The sequence below is a fragment of the Pseudonaja textilis genome, chromosome 3 (assembly GCF_049901715.1).
Source record: "Pseudonaja textilis isolate UNSWEBS1 chromosome 3, rPseTex1.2, whole genome shotgun sequence".
In the NCBI taxonomy this organism is placed as follows: domain Eukaryota; kingdom Metazoa; phylum Chordata; class Lepidosauria; order Squamata; family Elapidae; genus Pseudonaja; species Pseudonaja textilis.
This window is the reverse complement of record NC_141992.1, coordinates 95,132,551-95,155,934: the sequence shown is the minus strand read 5'-3', so window position 1 is coordinate 95,155,934 and position 23,384 is coordinate 95,132,551. Positions and strand designations below refer to the sequence as shown.

General features: G+C 37.1%; 1 protein-coding gene across 2 annotated transcripts in view; it reads left to right on the top strand.

Moving 5' to 3' along the window:
• The window catches only part of SWT1 (SWT1 RNA endoribonuclease homolog), a 32,673-nt gene extending 9,870 nt beyond the window's left edge, over nt 1-22,803 (top strand). The window contains exons 8-19 of one of the 2 annotated variants that reach the window (XR_015742996.1): nt 937-1,125; nt 2,652-2,745; nt 3,581-3,723; nt 4,744-4,886; nt 7,080-7,218; nt 9,461-9,606; nt 11,635-11,843; nt 13,171-13,302; nt 15,203-15,269; nt 16,385-16,449; nt 19,810-19,884; nt 21,658-21,925. Coding sequence is in view for 1 of the 2 variants with exons in the window: in XM_026703253.2 (XP_026559038.1) it covers nt 937-1,125; nt 2,652-2,745; nt 3,581-3,723; nt 4,744-4,886; nt 7,080-7,218; nt 9,461-9,606; nt 11,635-11,843; nt 13,171-13,302; nt 15,203-15,269; nt 16,385-16,449; nt 21,658-21,763 (1,433 nt within the window). In the remaining variant the exon portion in view is untranslated. Of the gene's footprint in view, nt 1-936; nt 1,126-2,651; nt 2,746-3,580; nt 3,724-4,743; nt 4,887-7,079; nt 7,219-9,460; nt 9,607-11,634; nt 11,844-13,170; nt 13,303-15,202; nt 15,270-16,384; nt 16,450-19,809; nt 19,885-21,657 lie in introns of both variants that reach the window. The other variant, XM_026703253.2, reaches the window with a different exon arrangement.
• The last annotated feature ends 581 nt before the right edge of the window (nt 22,804-23,384 follow it).

Here is a 23,384-nt window from a genome sequence, read left to right as displayed (position 1 = left end):
AAGTTAGTTTTGCCTCATTTTACAACCTTTCTTGCCACAGTTGTTAAGTGAATCACTGCAGTTGATAATTTACTAACCCAATTATCAAGTGAATCTGGCTACCCCGTTGACATTTCTTGTCTGAAGGTCTCAAAAAGTGATCATATAACCCTGGGACATTGCAATGGTCATAAATATGAACCAGTTGCCAAGCATCTGAATGTTGATCACATGATCAGGGGGAAGGTCGTAACTCTGAAAAATGGTCATAAATCACTTTTTAAAATGCCATTGTAACTTTGAACAGTCACTAAATGAATTGTAGACCTGAAAGACGCTGAGTTGTGGAAAACACGTAGTTTCTGGTCATAACACTATCCTTTCTAAATTGAAAATAGCCAGTTGTAAATGCATTTATTTAACATGAAAATTGCTTTTTCTTTTTTATATTTTTGGAAAAATTAAAGAGAATAGATTACTGAACTAGTTAAAGATCTAATTTAGCAAAATCTTATTTATAATAGTCTGAATTTTGAAAAATAAAGGAAATTTAGCAGTAGACAAAATTGAGAATGATGTGATGCCTGACCAAATTATTCTAAATTATATATTCATATTCATAATTTTTTCATCTATTTGGTTTTGTATCTGAGGAAGATTGTTTTAAGTGTAGTGATTACCTGTTAAGTTTGTTTTCATTTTGTTCCCAGACTTTCAAAAAAACATAAAGCATCTGGCAATTATCAAACAAAAATCCAAATACACACAGATAAAATAGTTTTGAACTAAACAGTTTTTTTTTCTCTCTAGAAATTATAATTGTGATAACAAGACAGGGATTTGTAAATTAGAGAATAAAAAGGATTAAAGGAGTATTTTGTTTAGGAATATTTCATAAATGCATTTTTTAAGAACTTTGATAATATTTAACAAAAGTGCTATTTTTCTCCTAATTAGGCATAGGCAGATTTTTGCTATTAATTCCCTGGGTAGTTCTACAAGAACTGGACAACTTAAAGCGAGGGAAGATATTGGCAAACGTTAGCCAAAAAGCAATCCCTGCAGTTCACTTCATCTATACTTGCCTGAAAAATCAAGATCCAAGGTTGTGGGGTCAATCCATGCAGCTTGCTTCTCAAAAAACACGTAAGTCATTGTGGAAATAGTCACAATTTTATTCTTAGATCTCTAAACCTTCAGTAAGTGTACCTACTTGGTAATAAACCCCATCCAATAGAAATTATTCTATCAGAAATGAAAATATTGATGATGAATTTTTTATGCCTTTTTATTTCTTTTATCTAAAATAATGGTGTTGTCTGCTTGCTAAGTCAGTGATGCAATTCCCAAGGCCATCCCTTGCCCATCCGCCTTCTCAGTTGTGATGTATGGAAGTATCTACAAAATGATTAATTTTCCCCATCGACCAGCAAGTGCAAAGAAAGACTCAAAATAAAGGATTAGTTTTCTGGACCTACTATAATTTCCTGCTAAGAATGTTTGTGGGTCCCAAAGACCTAAGAAACAGTGAAACACAAATAGCAGGTGTCTTGGAGTTTACTGCTCATTATTAAGTGCTCCCTGCTAAAATGCTAAATAAAATAAATCATAAGTATAAATTGGTTCAGGAGAAGCAATTTATTTTAAAAAGAGATAATTTAAAAGATAGGTAAAATACATAAGACAGTAAGAATATTGTTATTCAAAAAATAAACCATGTGGAAGAGATGTATCTTAATGCTTTTTAAAAAGAGACATAGAAACTGTGGACTAGTTCTACAGTAAATACACGCTGTCACATCAAGAGAAGGCTGAAAGTAGTACAGCTTTCTACATCTGTAATATCAGTCTTTCCAATAGCTTGGCCCTAAGTTGTTTAATGCTTTAAACAATACCTTAAATTAAGCCTGGTAAGAAGCGGTACCATCTTTCTGTATAGGCATAACAGGCTCATGATACCATGCAATGGAGTTGTTGCTGCATTTTTGCACCATTTGAAGCTTCTGGGTGCTTTACAGCATGGGTGTCAAACTCATGTCATCATGTGACGTATCGTGACTTTTTCCCTCTTCGCTAAGCCATGAGTGGGCTTAACCAGCACATGATGCATCCCGCCTGTGGGCCGCAAGTTTGACACCCCCTGCTTTAGAACAATGTGTCTTTGAAATAATCAACATATGACAAAAGGCTTATCCTCTGAAATTTGGAAGGCCGCAATCTTGTTAGCCTTCCAGAAGGCCTTGTAGATCTGACTTTACCCCAGACATTGAACCAGGATAGAATTGAGTGAATGTGAATTTGCAGTAGGAGTGTTACGCCGCCTGGGTTTTGTGTAATGGTTTTAATTTTGTCTGTTATTGTGAATCATGGCTTATTTGTTAAAATGAGCTGCGGTCTATTTCAAATACAATATAACAATAATAATCACCAGCTATAATTGGTGGAATTAATTGAGAAGGTAACCTCCATTCTCGTCAAGTTTGTGTTCTCTTTTGAGTAATGTTTCCTTCTGAGTATAGGCGCTTCACTATTGCACTGCATAGGATAATTGTAAATGAAGAATGCCACAAATATAAAATATTTTTCTTGCCTCTTGATGTGCTACTGCTGTTTGTTCATCAGCCATTTCTTTTAGAACATGATACTATAATCTCTTGTTTCTAAATTTTCAGAAAGTTTCAATACTGACAACAATGATGATCGTGTGTTACAATGCTGCCTTCAGTATCAGAATCTCTATCCTCAAGCTGAAGTAATCTTGCTGACGTACGTTTTCGGTGTAGCTTTCCAATGGAGGATCCAAATTTCATTGACAGGGCAATAAGTGCACAATAATTTTAAATACATTTTTCAAAAAAAGTAATGCAGTTACTGATTTTTCTCAGCAGTATTTCTTTTTAAAAACACGCTGGGAGATAGTCCTCAATTGATAGCCATTCATTTAGCAACCATTCAAAGTTATAATGGCACTGAAAAAAAGTGACTTATGATTGGTCCTCACACTTATTATAATCATGGTAGCATCTTCATGATCTCATGATCAAAATTCGGCTGCTTGGAGATCAGCATGTATTTATGACATTTACAGTATCCCAGAGTCATGTGATTGTTGCTGTTGCTGCTGTTAGCAGATTGTTGTTAGAAATCATATCTGTTTTTAGAACTGTTGTCTTTCATTTCACCGAAGAGCAAATACTATATTGCCGTTTCAAACAATCGAACATACAGATACGTATATGCTTATGTAGGAATTTGGAGGATTCTAAGTAAAGGGGGAGGTGTTTTTTTTCTTCCAATTAAGAGTCTCCAGAATTCTAACTCTTTGAAAACAGAATTTTGCAAGTTCAACTCCTACAATTGCTTCTGGGAAGTTTATTTTAAAATGGCTTCATCCAGGTATTGAGAGATTCAGCAGCTTATGTAACACAGAGATGAGATATTTTTAGTCATAGTTCATTGAATATATGTATTTAATGTTCACCCATCATCTAAGCCAAAATCATACCCATTACATCATAGCTCAGCATTATGGATACATTCAATTGTCTTCCTTTTCCCAGGAAAGCAAAACTAGTTGTGTTTGTTTGTATTTCTTTAATAGGGATGATAAAAATTTGTGCAACAAAGCCCTAGTGAGTGAAATAAAGGCATATAGTAAAGCAGATTTGGTTGCTGCCTTCCAGAAAATGACTCCAAAGGGCACAATTATTAGTGAAGATACTTCCAATAACAAGTGGGGAAAAGGTTGGTTTTTCTTTATATATTTGCAATGACACTATTGCCTTACAAGACATTTATTGAGTAAGTGCCTCTGAATTTTTTGTGGTTTATTTTCAGGTACTGTAAATGTAAGATTTTGCAATCTAAAACTGAAAAATAGGCTTTAAAAAGTCATAAAATAACTATTTCCAAATAATTATCACTGATGAAATGCCCACATTACCCTAAAGAATATACCACATGAAAATCTACCTCCAGATGGATGAAAATTCTTAACTTAATTGGTTTAATGTTTTTGTGCCTCTAAATCGGGCGTCCCCAACCCCCTGGGCTGCAGCCCATTCAGAATCAAGCTGTGGAAATGGCGGGTGCATGGCGGAACCATCCCTTCAACACCTGCCCCCCCATCTCTGCTGCCAGTCTGCAAAGCTGGAAAGGTTGGGGACCACTGTTTTAAATGACTATTAGGCACTAAAGAAATGGTATTTGTTAAGTATAAGGGAAAAAAAACTATTGAAAAGTTTTATCAGACTAGTTGCAATGAATTGGTTGGAGAAATAATTTATATTTTGGTGTCAGTAGAGTTCCTCAGTTAAGTTGAGGAACTACTGAAGAGTTTTGATATGCAAACAGGGAGAGTATCGGAAATCATTTGAATATAGTAGTTTTCTATTATGATCTATCACTATTGTTGTATGTTCACTGAGAGCTTATGCACCGGAGACAAATTCCTTGTGTGTCTAATCACACTTGGCCAATAAAGAATTCTAATTCTGATTCTAATTTCAATCTGGAAGAGCTTGGCTAGTATGATTACCAGGGTATCATCCAACAGGACTGGGAAACATTTCAATTTTCAAAGCAAAAAGTTGCCTTGGCATACTAAACAATTTGAACAGAGCACCAGCCGGCACCTCCTTTCACCACATGAATATTTTCTCAGGATCATGTACAAATGATGCTTATGGCCTCATTATGTTTATACCTAATGCATTGGAACTGTAATTTAATGGAGACATTAAACTTGGTTTTGCTCACAAACAGATAAATACCCCAAGAAGACTGAGAAGAGTTCTACTAATCGTCTTTCAGAAATTATTTTTGATATGGAAAAAAGCTTGGGAGATGTTTTATCTTCTATTTTAGAAACAGAATTGAAGATTGCTTTTGGAGATCTATGGCTTGAGGTGAATATTTTCCAATATTCAAAAGAAATACAGGTCTTCCAATTAGGGAAGCCATGTGTAATGCATCAGTGCTTTTTACATATATTTACGTACTTATATACCTTCTGACTCCAATTTTAGTTACAGCCTATTATATATTATTAGGAATTCTTGTTGCATTTTGGGTCAGGTAGGCATCCTGTTCCTTCTATAAGAAGAAATGGCAAGGATCATTTGATAGGTCTGTTTCTGCTAGCCACAAGATTGATAGGTTCCTTCTGCACCCCCCTTTTTGTGTTGACAATTTCACAACATTATTTTCACTTTATGGCACACAGCAAATTGTTTAATATTTTTAGATTGTATATTTTATATTTAAACACCGTTTCCCTCTAGTAGATCTTTTAGTATCAAACTTTAAAAGGCATCTTGTTGACATATTTGGCACATAAGGCTCTGGTACAGTATCTTCAAGTCACTTTAAGAGCTCCGTCTGAAAGTACCTTTAGATTAAAGCTTCCATTTTGCAGCAGAATTTTCTGCACATAAAAACTATTGTTGCTATACAGCTTGGGGTTGTTAATTCAGAATCCACTTCTCAAAGTGGGTGCAGAATGACAATAATTATCATCCACAGCCTGATTCATTTATGCCAGCTCTGTCCACCAGTAGAAGAAACTTTAACCATATTCTTGTTATAGCTGTCATTGCTTGTTTCTGTCCAGTATGCAATTCCCTAAATTAGGTGTGAGTCTGGAGTGGAATAAGGAGCATGGTCAGGCTGATAGTTCCTTTCTGACCTGTTCCTTCTGTTTTTCTAAATAAATTCCACTTTTCATAGGACACCAAGACATGCCCCAAGCCCTGTCATCCATCTTTGATTCAAGTTGGATGCATGTGCATAATTTCCAGATTTACATACATTAAAGAGCATCCTATCAGATGTTATTATTTTTTTTGAATCTCGCCTCCTGGGTGTAGGGTAGAGAGGGGGAAGGTTTGGGGGACAGAAAAAGCCAGAACAAGACAATACCAGAAACTCTGTCAAGGGGAGCAAATGTGCTTGGTAGTGACCGTGGTTGTTGCAAAGAATTAGGAAAAACAGAAAACCAAGAAATAATGCTAGAGTGTGTCACTGGAAGTCTGGAGTTTCACATGATTCTGGGACAGTATAACTGTCATAAATACATGCCAGTTACCAAATGCCCGGCTTTTGATCACATGACCATGGGGATGCTGCAAAGGTCATATGCCTTTAAAAAAATGTGTTTAAAAATAATTAAAATGCTAAGGTCCAACAGCTGTGCAGAAGTAACACCTTTTGAAACCATCAAAAATCTGTCTTCATGCTTAGTGAATTTTGGTTTTTAGATAATCTGAAACTTATCAAATTAGGGTGCCAAAAAAACCCTTAATCCCTTGTCTTATGTAAGCAAGATAAGCAAATCGCTTAACATCTATTACATATTTGCATTCTAAATGCTGGATTTGCTTGTAGTTTAATGCTCTTCAGATTTCCTGATTCTCCATGACTGGCAAAATTCTGCCAGCTTCTTTTAGTCATCTGTGACAGCTGATTTAGGTCAGTATTTTTTGTAAATGACACCTTCATAACTTAAATGAAATCTGAAAATCTCAGGAAGATGAATTTTATCCTTCCACATTTTTCCCTTTTGTATTACATCAAGGATCTTCAAACTAGGCAAGTTTAAGACTTGTGGACTTCAACTCCCAGAATTCCTGAGATAACATGACTGAAGGAAGAATTCTGGGAGTTGAAGCTGTCACGTTTGAAGACCCCTGTATTATTACATGGTGTGATAGCATACAAATAATCTTATCTTAACATACTTGTATCTTGTCTTTGATAATAATACATGTTTTGTAAATCCTTGTCATGTTGTGGACCCTTCATAGCTTCCCAATAGTGATATAATGAGGGGTTACAAGCTTTTGTAAAATACTTTCAGGATGAAATTAAGTCCCTCTGACATCATTTGTCTTTAAAGAAGAAAATAGTCTCTCAGAAGAGACTATATTAGGTGGTATTATTAACCCTATTCCAAAATCAGATTCTATCATTTATTTTATATGTCTATCTGTTTGTCAGAATAGGGAGGATTTGATATAATTACTAGTATCCTAGCTGATGTAAGTGACATGTTTCTAGAAAAGATACTGAAACCTGACTAGTAAATTATTTTTCTTTCTTAGGTAGTATATCACAAACCACCTTGGACATTAGCAAATGTGTTGGAGTGTTACAAAAAACACTGGATGGCAGTTTTTGGACAATTTATATCAAGAAGCCTTATTTCAAGTATTGAATATCTCTATGCACATCTTTGTAAAGGTAGGAGTGTTTATATTAATTTTCAAAATTACTTAGATCAAAAGAGCACAGTTGTCAGTACTAAAAATATAAAGCTTGTTTTATTTTTATTATTATTGATTATGGTTGGTTGCACAGTCTGCCAGATGTCTAGTCTGGATTTTGTATTTTTGTGTGCCTATTGAATCCCTCCCAAGAACTTGGTGGATGTTATAATTTAACAATATCAAAGATACTGCTACAGGATATAAGCTGTTCCAAGTAAAGTTGCCTTTTATACTTCACTGATGATGGTATTCAAGTAGTGTTCCATATGTTTTGGGATTGCATCTAAGGTGCCTATCACTATTGGTGCTGCCTTTGCTTCCTTTTGCCATGGTTGTTCTACTTGTATTTTCAGATCTTTGTGTTTTATCATTTTCCCCAAGGTATTTGTCTTCTCTTTTTTGTCTCCAGGTATTGCAATGACCACAATCCAGACTGTTTTGTCTATATTATTGACAGTTATTCAGTCTGAGGTGTTATGTGACATTATGCTTCTCTATTTGAAAACTAATGTTCCAGAGTACTTTAGCTTCATTACTTTCTATTACTTTGTTTATTTTGTGGTCTTGACATTTAATATACTGGCCATGTAATACTTTGCTTTCGTATATCTTTTCTATTCTTCATTTGGTCTTTTTTAGGCCAGTTGGGACTCTTCTCTACTCAGCAAACCTTCATGGTATAATAGCTTCAATAAATATTCTCTGCTGCCCTTCAGATATTTTTTCCAATGCTCTTTTTTCTTCTTCAACTATCTGGTGTGCTTGCAACATTCCACACCCATAAATAAATAAATAAATAATTCCACACCCATCTATGTTTCTTGGTAAGAAGGGTCTGTCAAGTTTGCTGCCTGAAAGAAGGGCATGATTCATCGACATTATTTTTCTGGTCTTCCTATCTAGAGCTTCTCCTTCAGCTTGAGTCCAATCTATTATTCCAGTTGTATATCTAATAACTGGAACTGTCCAGGTGTTAATTGGTGGTATTTCCATCAGAGTGTTTGAACTTTTCTTCATCTGTCTGATAATTCATACTAACATACTTTTTCTTGATTTCAGTATGCTTGATATTGTTAGCCTGAAGGGTGCCACCTATTTTTATTTATTTCTTAAATTTAATTGGAGTCCATCTTTTCACAAGGCAATTCTGGGTCCCCAATCCCTGGGCCTTGGCTCACTACTGGGCTGTGGAGTATTTGGAACCGGGCAGGGGACAGGCAAGCGTGGGCACGCAGCTCTCCTTGCAGGAGCAGTGAGCTGACGCACACGCACATGCATGCACAGCTCAACTTGCACAAGTGCAAGTTGAGCTGCATGTGCATGTACCAGCTAGCCACTTGCGTGGCCAAATTTCTCTCTCCTCCCCCCATCTGGGCCGCCAAGCCACAAAGATTGAGAACCACTGACCTATAACATCAAAAATGGCAAAACCATAACAACAAGAATACAAAACTATGATTAAAATAATACAAAATTATAATGAAGACATTACAAGGAAGGAGCAAATGCACAGGGAGGTGGGATTTACTGTTAGTTCATCAACCACCTCCAGCATGGTAGTCCCCCTTGAGGCCCTGGTCAACTGGCAGAGCCACGTCTTCAGGCTCTTGCGGAAGGTCGGAACCAATCTCACCTCAAGAGATACCAAAAGGCCATGTTGACAGCAGAAAAGGCTCTTCTCCTAGACACTGTCAGCAGGAATTCATTGACAGATATGCCTTCTGTACTTGTATGGGTGGGACAGGCCTGTCCCATACAGGTGAAACAATTCTTCAGGTAACCTGGATCCATGGCATGCAAGGCTTGAATTGGACCCAGAAGCAGACTGGCAGCCAGTGCAGTAACATGAGCCATTGGGGGTGGGGGGCAAGGCTCCCCGCTCTACCACACTCTGCACTAGTTGATGCTTACAAATGCTCTTCAAGAATAGCCCACTGTACAGTACATTGCAGTAGTCCAAGTGTGTGATGACCAGGGCTTGAATGACTGAGTGCAATGACTCCTGATCCAGAAAATTTCTACTTATCTTTATTGAGACTATCATTTCCATCTTGATTCCTTCAGTTTTCATCGTTTCGTCCCCTGCAGGTGGTAAGAGGGCCAATATGAATATATTGAATAACCATATCATTTTAGTGTGTGTTTTTCATAGGGATTTAATAATAAATCAGCCAGGATTTTGGATCTCAGCATTTTTTTTCTACTTCCTGTCTCAGATAAAATAATAGGATATTCAACACTGAGGAATGTCCTCTGGGAGTCCAAAATGTTATTGGAAATGTTCAGTTCAAGATCCACCTATGATGGTTTTCTTTCACGGGCTTTAGCTCAAATGAATAAATTACTCAAGACTGTTGAAGAGGTAAGCCAGGCTAAGTTTTGACAAGCATAGTTCCTTTTGAAGTGCATGTATCTGGTTACAAGATTGATGGCATTCACATTTATTATCATTAAAAAAGGTTAGTTGTGACTGAATTGTTTCCTTTTAAATGGAAATTAGTATTGCATTTTCAGTGGATAAAACAAGAAACAAACTTCACTGCTGAATAAAAAGGATTGGCTTCTCTAGCAGCAGTGATGTACAAACTGTGAAGATATGAGAGGAGGCCATCTTGAAAACTCCAGGCATAGAAATCAATAGAAGTTCTGACTCCTGTTGCTTCATGCCTCGTGGGTTCCCAACAGAAGACAGAGTTGAAGAAGGCATGAAGGAGGGAGGGAAGAGACACAGATGCTTCTATACCTCTTTCCCTCTGCTTCCATTCCTAAGTCAGGTATTACCGTATTTTTCAGAATATAAGATGTTCCAAAGAATAAGACTCACCTAGCTTTTGGGGAGGAAAACAAGAAAAAAAAAAATCATCCTCTGCCTCTCAGCAATTTGCCTCCTTGCAGCAAACAGCAAACAGTCTGGTCAACTTCAGCACAGCCTGATTTAGCACAAGCAGCCAACAATCAGCTGTTTCAGGCTGCAGGGATCGCCATCGCCTATTGCTGCATCCGCAAGCCCCATTTTTTGCTTCCACATCCGGTTTTCTGCCTCCGCATGTCCCATTTTCATCCTCCACACACTCCACTTTCAGCCCGTTCCAGATGGTGGGGATTGGAATGGACCGAAAATGGGGCGTGCAGAGGCTGAAAATGGGGTGCACGGAGGCAGAAAACAGGATGCAGAGGCTGAAAATGTAGCACGCAGAGGTGGCAATAGGTGATGGTGATCCCTGCAGCCTGAAACAGCTGATCATCAGGAGGCAGATCCAACTGACAATCAGCTGCTTGTGCTAATCAGGCTGTGCTGAAGCTGACCAGGCTGTTTGCTGTTTGCTGCAAGGAGGCAAATTGCTGGAGGCAGAAGCCGAAGGGTGGGGGCTGGCGGGTAGGTGGGGTTTTGGCAACATTTGCTGTATAGGATGCACAGACATTTCCGGCCATTTCTGGGCGGCGGGGGAAGTGTGTCTTATACATTGAAAAATACGGTACTTATTGCAGCTCAACCTCCCTCCCCCATCAATCTTTTTTTTCCCCTTTCTTCAGCTAAATAGCCTACTGGCTTCTCTTGCAGTCATTCTCTAGTGCCTTCTTTCTCTTCTTGTCTTTTTCTTTGTCCTGGTTGTAGAAAAGTAAGAAAAAGGAGAAAAGCAGCCAAATTTAGAGTTGTTCTGATGGAAAGTATCTTGTATCTACAAGTACATTCTGAATGGGGGCAAGAGAAGAGACTCCCTCTAAATTTAAGAGTTGAGCAGAGGAAGAAAGGGATATCTTGTATTGTCTAAGAAGAGAGAGAGGAAAATATTTTTCTAGGTTTGGATCTACTACTGCAATAAGACAAGTGGCTCCCTCTCAAACATAGTTGCTTCAGCACGCACCTAAATTACCTTTCCTCCAAGTCACTATCAAGATAGGTATGGTAAAAGAGTTCCTTATTTAGAAATATTTTCAGGAAATATTTTCAAATATCTCCGGGAGGGCTCTATTTATGTCCCTGGAAATAAAGCAGGTGGAAATGCTTGCATAGAGAGCCAGGGCCTGGCTAGAAAAATATTCAGTCTTAGAAAATCACTATTGTAAGTTTATAAAATTATTTTATCTTTAGGATTTAAAAATATTTGCTATAACTATTTTTTCTCTGTTAAATTTTATTATTTTTAGATTGTAGATTGCATTGTGAACTATCGATGTATAATTTATAAAATTATATATAAACACTTCAAATAACCAGTGAAGAAACTGAATTACATCTTTTGTTTGTGAAGGCAGAGAGAAACAACACTTACCTTGAGTTTTGTTATTAACATGATTATTATGTGGCATTCCTCAAATATTTGTAAATGACAGCTGCACATTTACTATGGGCAGTACTCTTACTGCTTCTTTATTTTGTTTTCCTAAGATGGAGTCATGTAAAGGAGAAAATTCTAAAGATATCCTGAAATCTAATTTGGGAAATGATACATGTGAAAAAATGGAAGATGTGATTTTGTCAGAACACACTCAGACAGAAGATAAGTCTCCATTAAGAGAGCCTTCAGCACAAGAAAATAGGCATATGGAAATCTGGTCTGTCCTTGAAAGTGTATGGAACAGAATCAATGTGTTCAGGTACTATTTTCTAAAACTATGTTTGCTAAAACAATATTCAACCCCAAGAATTAAAAAAGTTCATGTGTGTCATGTCTTTTGCAAACATGCTCCACTGCTGAGCATGAACTGTAATTTTTTTGTGGGTGGGACCTGCTTAATATTTTCTTGTGTAATTTAGTAAAGTGCCAGGTACAGGAATGGCACTGTATCAATAATATTTCTGCATATAGTGTTGCTACCACCAATAGGCTACATATTGATTCATGTAATATTAACTAGTTTTAGAAACCAACTTGAAAGTAGCTGCTTCCTTGTGAGTAAGTCTCTGCACCAGCATATGAGTGTTTGCAGACTCAGGGCCTACTAAGCATAAAGGCTGTTCTGAAAAAAGGGCAAGTTGTGGGAGGGGGGATATTGGAGAAGATGGTTGAAGGATATGACAGAGAATGATAAAAATAACCTTACAGGAAAAGCAGTTGCTAGATTACCCTTATTAGGGCCCTGTATACCAACTACCTCATTCTTCTGAATTTACTAGGATTCAGCTCATTACCTAGACAGAGAAGGGAGCTGATTAGTCATGCTGGAAAGCCTTCTTAGAAAGGGGCTGGTGACTTATCAACTAAGAAGTTGCTTATATGTCATAGTTGAATTACTTCCTTGGTTAGATATTTTGAGTTTTTCTTTGAATTTTGGATATGGACTACTGAAACTCTAAATTGTTTCTTTTTTTAAAAAAAACCTGTCCCTAACTACACAGGGGGACCGGGAAGAAAAGGTCCTTTACATAGTTCAGTATTTACTTTCAGTTACTGTCCACCTCACTGTGTTTGTATTTCTGTCATTCTGTGTTTATGCTCTAACTCGCTGCCTACAAGGCTCTCTGCCACAAAATTGCTATTTAATTATTGGAAAGAATGGTTTGCTTTCTATCATTTTGCAAGTGAATTCACACATAATGAACTGGTCATTCCAAGAATGATTTTTCCCCCTTTTTAATCAGCCATTGGGGGCTTTCCCCCACTTATCTCTACTATAGCAGAAACATGCCCTGGCAAAATGCCACCATTAAAAATATTTCTCTTTCCCTAGACACTTTGTTTTGACTGGAATCTTAAAGGGTATGGTATCTTTTAGGGCTTATCACTTAATACTTTGGAGGAAAGTATCTTGACTGCTGTGGTTTAGACAGAGACAATAGTGTTGGGTTAGGATCTTCAGTTAGGAACAAATCTCATGTCTGTATATGGTAGTATTTGGCAAATTTGGTGGGATTGGATTGCAATGGGGGGAAATGAGTCCATGTTAATTTGTAATTAATTTTTTAACGTTACTCTTTTTTTAGTTTTGAAATTTTCCAAAAAGTGGACCTTAGTGCAATACCCCCAACTTCGAATATGTCTTCATTTCAAGAAGCTTTTATGGATCTGCAGAAATTAATGAGCACAGTGAATGAAATTCTTGCTGGAATTCAGCAGTGAGTATCCACGAACTGAGTAGTGTGTGTGGTGCTGATATAATCTAGTGTTTTCTCAGCCATTTGAAAAACAGGAATAGCCATAAGAGAGCAGTAACTGATCACATAATGAATGTGAAGCAATGGTAAGGATTTTTAGGATTCTCTAGATTCTAGAGAAAATAGCCAATGACCTTAGGTTGTTCCTTTTTGATACAGTGATACTAACATCTCATAAGGCAAGATGTTATATGACAGGGCCATTAAACATAAGTTTTGCATATCAACAAGTATATTGAGTAGCATGTGATGTATCCTGTACCTGTTCTCTTGACTCTACTTGTTTTCCATACCTACTGCCCTGCAAACGTGCTACATAATTGTGGGATTTGTATTACAGGCTCCAGGAATGTGTTCTTAAGATGGGCAATCCTTGGAAACTTAGAAACTTAGCTCACTGCTATTAAATATCACAGGAATACATTCACTTCAGTTAGTGTCACATAGTTACCCAAATAACAATTATCCCCATCAGAAAGCTGATCAGACATAGACAATGAGTGATGTTCCTGTAAATCTTGCCAAGCTGCACATGTGGCCTGAAATCAGTCAGGTGAGACAGGTCTCAGTCTCTTCTAGAATGTTCATGATATCCTTCTCAGCTATCTTAGTAGTTCAGGCTCAGATATCTGGTACAGTGGTCCCCAACCTTTACAGCTTGGTGGCCTGGCTGTGGGGGGAGGGCCACGTGAGTCAACTTGTCAATTTGCACAAGGCCTACTACTTGAGCAAGTCAAGCTGCATTGTTCACGTGACCCAGTTCTGAATAAGCCATGGCCTGGTAGTGGCCTGAAGGTTGGGAATCCCTGATCTAATATATGTGTAGCTTTCTCCTTCCCTTGTCCTAATTTTGGGAGGAGACATCTTGGAGTTGTCTATTACTTTCCACAATTGTTTACAACTCTTAGACACTTCTGAGGAGTTTCCATAATGCCAGTCTGGTTACTTGGGCTTCATCTCCCAGTCCAGCCATTTTTGCAATCCAACATGCCTTACTTTAGCATCCTGATCCACATCCCTCTCTTATTTGTAACAATTTTGGGGGATCATTGCTCTGTCTTTTGCAGAAGGAGGTGGTTTGAATTCATCTTTCCCCACTTGCCTTCTATTACCCTGTCAAGTTAACTTGGCATTTAGCTTCCTTATCTCACGCGCACAACTTAAATTCAAACAGCTTCCAATTCCTGCAAGCCCAGCCTACCAGGCATCACTTATGTTACATACATGCATACCGTCTAATCTGGCCAAATATTGAAAATTGTTTATAGGTAGACCTACCACTACAACTGAGCCCAAAATTTCTGTTGCTAAGCAAGTTACTTGTTAAGTGAGTTTTGCCTCATTTTACAACTTTTCTTGCCAAAGTTCTTAAGTGAATCACTGCTGTTCTTAAGCTAGAAACACAGCGGTTAAATGAATCTGGCTCCCATCAACTTTGCTTGTCAGAAGCCAGCAGTGAAGGTAGCCAATGGTGATCATGTGCCTGCAGAATGCTGCTGCTCTCATAATTGCAAGCTGGTTGCCAAGCACCCAAATCATGATTACATGATTACAACAGCTGGCATTATGAGGAATGGTCTTGTCCCCCCGCTCATTCAGCGCTCTCATAACTTTGAATAGACACTGAATGAATAGTCATTCAACAAGGACTATCTGTATAAAGTACTTCATAGGTCCTTCAGTCTGACTCTTGACCAACTGTGGAAGATGTCAAGCCCGAAATTGACATATGTGTAGCCATTTTAGTTAGGCTTAGTATATATTATTTTTCTTACTTTCCCTTTGGTGGTTATGAGCAGGGGTAAGATTTAACCAGTGTTACTACCGGTTCGGTGACTATGTTTTGTTTATTTTTTTCCAGAGTCTTAGTGCCAAATAGTAGCTTTCAAGATGTTTGGGCCTTGTATAGATTCCTAACTAATAATGAGGTGAGTTATTTAACTTTCAAGTATTTGGTATGTTTGCTGTTGTTAAATTGTATATAATAGAAAAGACAGACATTTTGGATAAAGATTTCATAGCAGTCTGATTCACATTTTTAAAAAAATAATGTACTTTGAAAAGGCCTGCACAATTATTTAAATGCACTTCACTCTTTTTATGTATTCTGAATTTGTTGAATTCATAATACAAAGAGATGTATTGTGCCTGTTGAATTTTAGTCTAATGAAAGTGCCATTTAGGTTGTCAAGTCATAAATGGGTCAGGGTTGGTGACTCATTGGGTGTACAAGTACCTTCAAATTTGACAAGACAAAATAATTAACCATTTGGGCAGGGTTAAGCATAAAAATAAGTACTTTAAATATCCAAAACTTAGGGCACCCATTTTGCTCTGAATGATTAAATTCCCTCTTACGACTTCATAACGTGGCAGGCTACATCCAAATAATGTCCCTTGGTACAAAAGAGTTGATTTGGTTCAAACCGAGCAAAAAAAATATGGGGAGGAAGTATGACATAGTACCTAATAAAATGCATGTCTGGTTTAGCAATGATTTACCAGTCAAAGCTGTAGGAGTAAAGTAGGCAAAGTTAAACTCATCATCAATTTAGAGTCACAAACGATCCAAGTCATGCCCCTCTTGAATTCCGTTGACTCTTATCTAGCGCCAATTTAGTTCTGAATGTTACTAGACTAGATTCTTGTGTATAGGCTTGAATAAATCTGTGCTACAACTTAACATATGGTCCTGATCCTTCACACCTGACAAAAGCTTATATAAGATCCTCCCACACTTGATTAAGCCATTCTTTTCCCACTGCAAACAACATCTGCACATGCATTAAGATCATCAGAAAGGGGAAGTTTTCTCAAACTCCCAGTGTTCGCTAAAATTGTCTTCCATCAAATTCTTTTGCTGCAGATGTTGCTTTCTATAGTGTTAATATAAGATCTGTGGGCCAATTCATAAGAATTGATTTTTTAACAAATCTGAAGCTTTTATTTGCTTTTATTACAACAATTTCAAGTATATAACATTAGTATTTGATAATTAATGCATTTTCCTACATTAGTGAGTTGATGTCTTTTTAATTCATAGGTAAATAATAGTACAAAATTTACTGCTGAAGAACTTTATGACTGTATTTCCCAAGAAATATACAGGTAAGCTTTTTTTTTTTAAAAAAAGAACAAAAATAAAGTAATGACTTCATAACATGGCAGGCTACATCCAAATGCTGTCCCTTGGTACAAAAGAGTTGCTTTGATTCAAACCAAGCAAAAATATATGGGGAGGAAGTGTGACATAGTACCTAATAAAATGCATGTCTGGTTTAGCAATGATTTACTAGTCAAAGCTGTAGGAGAAAAGTAGGCAAAGTTAAACTTGTCACCAATTTAGAGTCACAAACGATGTTTTTCATGAACTTGCCATGCAGCAGTCAATGCAAAATCTGTCTTTGTTAATCCTATTACTTAGAGGTCAAGTAATATTTTAACAAACATTTAAAAGGCTATAATTAAATATTAATATTACATACTCCTATGAGTACATATTGCATATTTATTTATTTATTTGTTAAATTAATATAAATTTCCCAAGGCTGTTTCAGAGAAGTAATCAGTTTGTTATGCTTATCAAATAAACTGATTCCTTTTTAAATTCATGATGGTGTATTGGCCTAAATTAGCAAACAATTAGATTTTTTTTTCTGTGCAGCTGCTTTGGAGCACTACCAGTAGCCTCAACATATGACTGTAATGGAGCCTGCTTCACAGTCATTAAGCAAATGCTGTAGGCAATAAGCAAACATCTTGGGCGTTAAGTGAATATGCGTATTAAGCAAACACCCTGGATGTTAAATGAACCAATGGTTCACTATGGGTCTAGTTTTGCCAAAAAAACAACAACCCAGAAATAACTGCTGGTTTTTAGCAAAAGAGTTGCAATATGCTGTCACGTGACTGCAGGGTGATGCAAATGGCCATAAATGTGGCTATGATGCTGGTTGCCCAAAGTTTGGTCACATGATAGAGGAGAGAGCCCGACTATCCAAACTATGAATCCGGGTTGTAATTTTTTTGATGGATCATAACTTTGAACAGTAGCTAAGCAACCAGTCATAAGGTGAGGACTACCTGTATAACTTTTTAATATTAAATCACTAAGAGAAAAAGAGTATCAGTGTAGCTTGAAGAAAGTAAAGAAATTAGGGAGAATATGTTTCTTTTTAAATTATTTATTAGACTTCATCAGATCAAATGCAATAAAACAAGCCATAATTAAAACATAGCAAAATAGGGAAGCTTTCCAAAACATAAAAGCAGAGAATGAAATCAAAACAGCAAAGAATGTTTCAGACCATGAGCCTTTACATGACACCCCATGTTAGCAATTGTCAGACAGTACCTTTTTAAATAAAAAAAAGGCTCTTAAAAGGTATTGTTGCGATATTAGCAACCCCAAAGGTAAAAGGGATATGTGTACACAATGCATATGTCACTTTTTCGGGTTTCGTGGTGCCTTGAGTTATATTTGGGAAGGCTGATTTTTTGCTAATGCTGTTTTCTAAAGTACCTGGCATGATTTCTTGATATAATTAAGGCTGATGCATATCTTGGGTAACCCAAGGTAATTAATTTCATCCTAAAAATGTAATTATTTTCTTAATCATGTCTGAAATCAACTTTCAGGATTCTGGGCACAAATCAAGTATGCTTAAATAATTCTTGAATGAATTTCCCCCTCCCATATTTTCATCAGATGTTTGGCTATAACATACATGTGAAACTCGAAAAATTAAAATATCGTGCAAAAGTTCATTTATTTCAGTAATGCAACTTAAGAGGTGAAACTAGACTCATTACATGCAAAGCAAGCGTGATTTGTCATAATTGAGATGATTATGGCTTACAGCTCATGAAAATCCCAAATCCACAATCTCAGAAAATTAGAATATTATGAAAAGGTTGAATATTATAGGCTCAAAGTGTCCCACTCTAATCAGCTAATTAAGCCATAACTCCTGCAAAGGGTTCCCAAGCCTTTAAATAGTCTCTCAGTCTGGTTCAGAAGGAATCACAATCATGGAAAAGACTGCTGACCTGACCGTTGTGCAGAAAGCCATCATTGACACCTTCCATAAGGAGGGAAAGCCTCAAAAGGTAATTGCAAAAGAAGTTGGATGTTCCCAAAGTGCTGTATCAAAGCACATTAATAGAAAGTTATGTGAAAGGGAAAAGTGTGGAAGAAAAAGGTGCACAAGCAGCAGGGATGACTGCAGCCTGGAGAGGATTGTCAGGAAAAGGCCATTCAAAAGTGTTGGGAACTTTCACAAGGAGTGGACTGAGGCTGGAGTCAGTGCATCAAGAGCCACCACACACAGATGGATCCTGGACATGAGCTTCAAATGTCATATTCCTCTTGTCAAGCCACTCCTGAACAACAAACAATGTCAGAAGCGTCTTACCTGGGCTGAAGAAAAACAGACCAAAGTCCTCTTTTCTGATGAGAGGAACTTTTGCATCTCATTTGGAAACCAAGGACCCAGAGTCTGGAGAAAGAATGGAGAGACACACACTGCAAGATGCTTAAAGTCCAGTGTAAAGTTTCCACAGTCTGTGTTGATTACGGGAGCCATGTCATCTGATGGTGTTGGTCCACTGTGCTTCATTAAGTCCAGGGTCAACGCAGCCATCTACCAGGAGATTTTGGAGCACTTCATGCTTCCTTCCGCAGACGAGCTTTATGGGGATGCTGACTTCATTTTCCAGCAGGACTTGGCACCTGCCCACACTGCCAAAAGCACCAAAACCTGGTTCAATGACCATGGGATTACTGTGCTTGATTGGCCAGCAAACTTGCCTGACCTGAACCCCATAGAGAATCTATGGGGCATTGCCAAAGGAAAGATGAGAGACATGAGACCGAACAGAAGAGCTGAAGGCCACTATTGAAGCATTCTGGTCTTCCGTAACACTCAGCAGTGTCACAGGCTGATAGCTTCTATGCCATGCCGCATAGAGGCAGTAATTGCTGCAAAAGGGGCCCAAACCAAGTACTGAGTACATATGCATGCTTATACTTTTCAGAGGTCCAATATTGTTCTATGTACAATCCTTGTTTTATTGATTGCATGTAATATTCTAATTTTCTGAGATTGTGGATTTGGGGTTTTCATGAGCTGTAAGCCATAATCATCACAATTATGACAAATCACGGCTTGAACTATCTTGCTTTGCATGTAATGAATCTATCTCATATATTAGTTTCACCTTTTAAGTTGCATTACTGAAATAAATGAACTTTTGCACGATATTCTAATTTTTTGAGTTTCACCTGTATATAATTATCTAGCTTAATTTAATGGCATATCTTTAGGGCTGAATCTTGTTCCTTACTGAGATGAAGTTCCTGGAAAATAACTGTCTTGTCCAGGACAGAATTATTCAACAGTAACTTCCAGATTCTGGGATAATTTTAAATCTCTCATGAGTTTATAATTTTGTTCTAATAATCACTAGAATGTAGCAGAGACTATACCCTATGTCTTATATGACAGTGACTTCTATACTGATCACATGAATGAATATGTTAAGGTAAGTAGTATTTGTGAAGTTGGTCATTCACTTGATATAAAAAGATTGGTTTTCCGCTGATGGAAAAAGTGACCTCTTGAAGGGAAGTGGGGATATATCAAATGAAAGAACTAGAAGCTTAATTCATTTTCTAGATGAGAAGACCTTTAAAATTGATTGATAGTTCTTTTTTAATATTATTAAATCATGTTGTATGCATGCATTTATTTAAGGAACAGTAGTATCACATCTAAAATACTATGAATTCCTGTTCTAGAAGGATCACTTCTGAAAAAATAGCAGTCTAATCTAGGAGATCCAAACTGATGCATTCTGAGAGAAAAAAAATAGTTTTCTATATAACTAATTCTAACATTACATTAACAATTCTAAAAATACTGGGGATGTGGAGTATGTAGAAATAATGGCTCATTAGTGAGATCTGCATTTTTATATGCCCAGATGTACATTTCTACATCTTTCTAAGCTTGAGATGGAATGCTAAATGGATGTCAACGGAATTTAAAAAGGAAAGGTACTATGAGACCCATATAATAGTTTGTCTAATATATCTTGTCACTATTGCTTTCTTTACAAATACCTTTAAATTGCTTTAAGCAAGAAATTCCAATTCCAAAGCATACTGGATCTACTTGATGCAGTTTCTAATAAAAGTGTGTTAAGCATGATTTCTTTATTCCAAGTTTCAATATTCATTTATCTATATACATAAAAGCGAAATACCACTCACGCATTGTCACAAAAACTCCAGAACCGTAAAGCCTACAAACTTGAAATTTGCCACTTATGTTCCTCTTGGTTTCTAGGAAAGGATTTTTTGAAATAACCATCAGAGCATTACTATTTCAGATATTTTTATTAACAGACTGTGATGCGAAGGTGTTCTATTCCCCCTCCCCACCTGAAAAGAAATATGTTCCAAATGCAAAACACAAGAAGAGAAGTTTCAGTTTCAGTTTCAGTTCACAGCAACAACCAGCTTTCGTACAGAGCACTTGAGCTAAGCCATGCCCAGGCTCCTTGCTGTCTCATTCTTGCTCACACAGAAAATACTGTTTCAGTTTTCAAACAGCCCTCAACTCTCTCACACACTGGCAGGACACTAGCCAGATGAATACCGATGGATGCTGGTAAGCAGAGGCAGATTTCCCCCCCCCTTATTTTCCTCCCCCAAAATTAAGCCCAATCACATAGTTTCGTAGCGAAGCATGGGTATCCAGCTAGTGTGATAATAAATTCCAAAGAATCTTAACAAAAAGTCGTCATAAAGGTTAGCCTCTCCCCAAACACATACATTGTGGTAACAAATAGCCACCGATAAAGACCAATACATTATACAAAATAGGAAGACAGCCTAGATTGAAATTTATCTCCCCAGCAAGTTTGGAAGCTTGCTGAAAGTAAAATGGTGACTGCTGCTTGGCAAGCGGCTGACAGTTTATCTGTGGGTCCTTTTTTAGGAGGGAGTGCAAACCCCTGAGTACTGCACTGTAAATCCTTTACCTATATCTTAACGCATTGCAGAAGTTGGCAAGATCTATAGAACAAGGTTTCTTGAAAGATATGGATAGCTTCATATTGAAAGTGACATTCCTCCAGGTGTAACATGCTGCTTAGAGCTTTAAAGGCTATAAAGAGTACTTTAAATCAATACTCACAATGGAAGCTAGTTCAACACTTAGAAGAAAAGAATCTTGTACATTTTGAAAAGCTGCTGGAGAAAGCAGATTGCATTTTTTTTCTCATTCCTTCATTCTCTCATTTCCTCCCCAGAACACGGTTATCAGTTGGATGTGGCCAACTAATTCAACTGGAACATACTGTTAGACAGTGCTATGAATCGGTTCTTTTGGACATTAAGAACAGAGGATGGTTCTAAGTCCTTCCATTAACAGAAACATTTGAAAGACTGATTTTCTTCTCACCTTGCAAAACAAACCTATGACCCAGCTACCTAAAAGCTTGAACCTCTGTAATTTATTGGTCTTTTTTGCTGTTTTTAGCAACTTTGATGATCACATTTAAAGAAACATTAATCCATGGTTTGGCCTTATTTGTATATATGTGTGTATGTTTCCACTTCCTGGAAGAAGACAGAGTTAGAACTGGGACCATGGTGAAGGGATTTTTAAATCTCCCTGACAATATTAGCTTTTACTCCTCATGTAAACCACTTCTTTAGAGGTGATATTACCCTTTCCCAGAGAAATATTCTAATGACAATGATATAGCTCTATCCCTCTCCTTCCCCAGCATATCATAATTTCAAGTTGAGTTGTGCAGACTTTTTGATCATGAAGCTTGCAGATGCAGGCATTAGCCCATTCCCTGCAAACAGTCTCAGTGCATAATGCCCATCTGCCTGCTTTTCTTGACCTACTGAATTTGTAGCTGTCATAACTACAGTTTCTTGAAATCCTCTCTTTCTTCCAGCTTAATCACCAAAGAGCTCACTGAAAAAGTGCGGAAGTTAGACATCAAATGCTATGGCTGTGGGAACTATGCAACCATACAGCAGCAAATAATTGTTGTGCATTTGTGTGGAAAGATGTCCACATGCCCAGGAATCCTGAGTGAATGCGCAAAAGGTTCTGTTCCATTACCCAGAATAAACTAGGATTACATAATTGCAATAATTTTTGCTACTTTTACAAGAGTAAAGTTCCTCCCTGACTGGAACCAACTTTGTATGCTAACAATGGGGAGAAAGTTTCAAAGTTGTAGCCCGGGTGGTGGTGGGTGGGTGGTATTTGCGCATGTCTCTTTTTACAGTAAAAATGTCTTAAATCTGTTTGCTATTTTTTGATTCTGTTGTTACTTTTTCACTGGTATCATTTTAATGCGAAAAGATTCCATGGTATTATAGATTCATTTCAAACATTTTAATTTCAAATTTAGATTAAAAAATGTTGCATCCTGTCTGTTAGCCTGACATCTTCTGTGCATGAGGACATTGCAAGGAAGACATACATTTGATTGTTTCTCGTGAGAGTCCATTTATGGCTATGTGCTCAGAATGTGTTTTATAAAGTCCTAAGTATGCAAATAAGTTACAACTGCCCCCTTAATTTCTGTAGAACTAAGCATTGTCATTCTAGAAATGTTTAATTACAGTTGGATTCTGGTGTTGATATTTCAGAGCATCCACTGCATATAGCTTGGATTAGAAATCAATAGTGTTTCATTGGAGAACCAACCATTGGTAGATGGAAGTAAATAAAGATTGAGGCTTATTTACAATAATTTAATATAGTTTATAATATCTGAAATTAGGTCAGAAGAATTAGGAGGAACAGGAACTGGGGAACCAATTCCATTTGGTGAAGAAATCCTAAATATTGTTTTTGAAAGCAAGTCCCAATTATCTAAATGCACCAAGCTATATAGATTGAAAAAATATCCTAGACATATTAAAAATAACTATTGTAAACATGTAAGGATCTAATTCCTTTCACTGTAATTCCCATTGGCCCAACCAGCACAGCCCATAGTTAAAACTA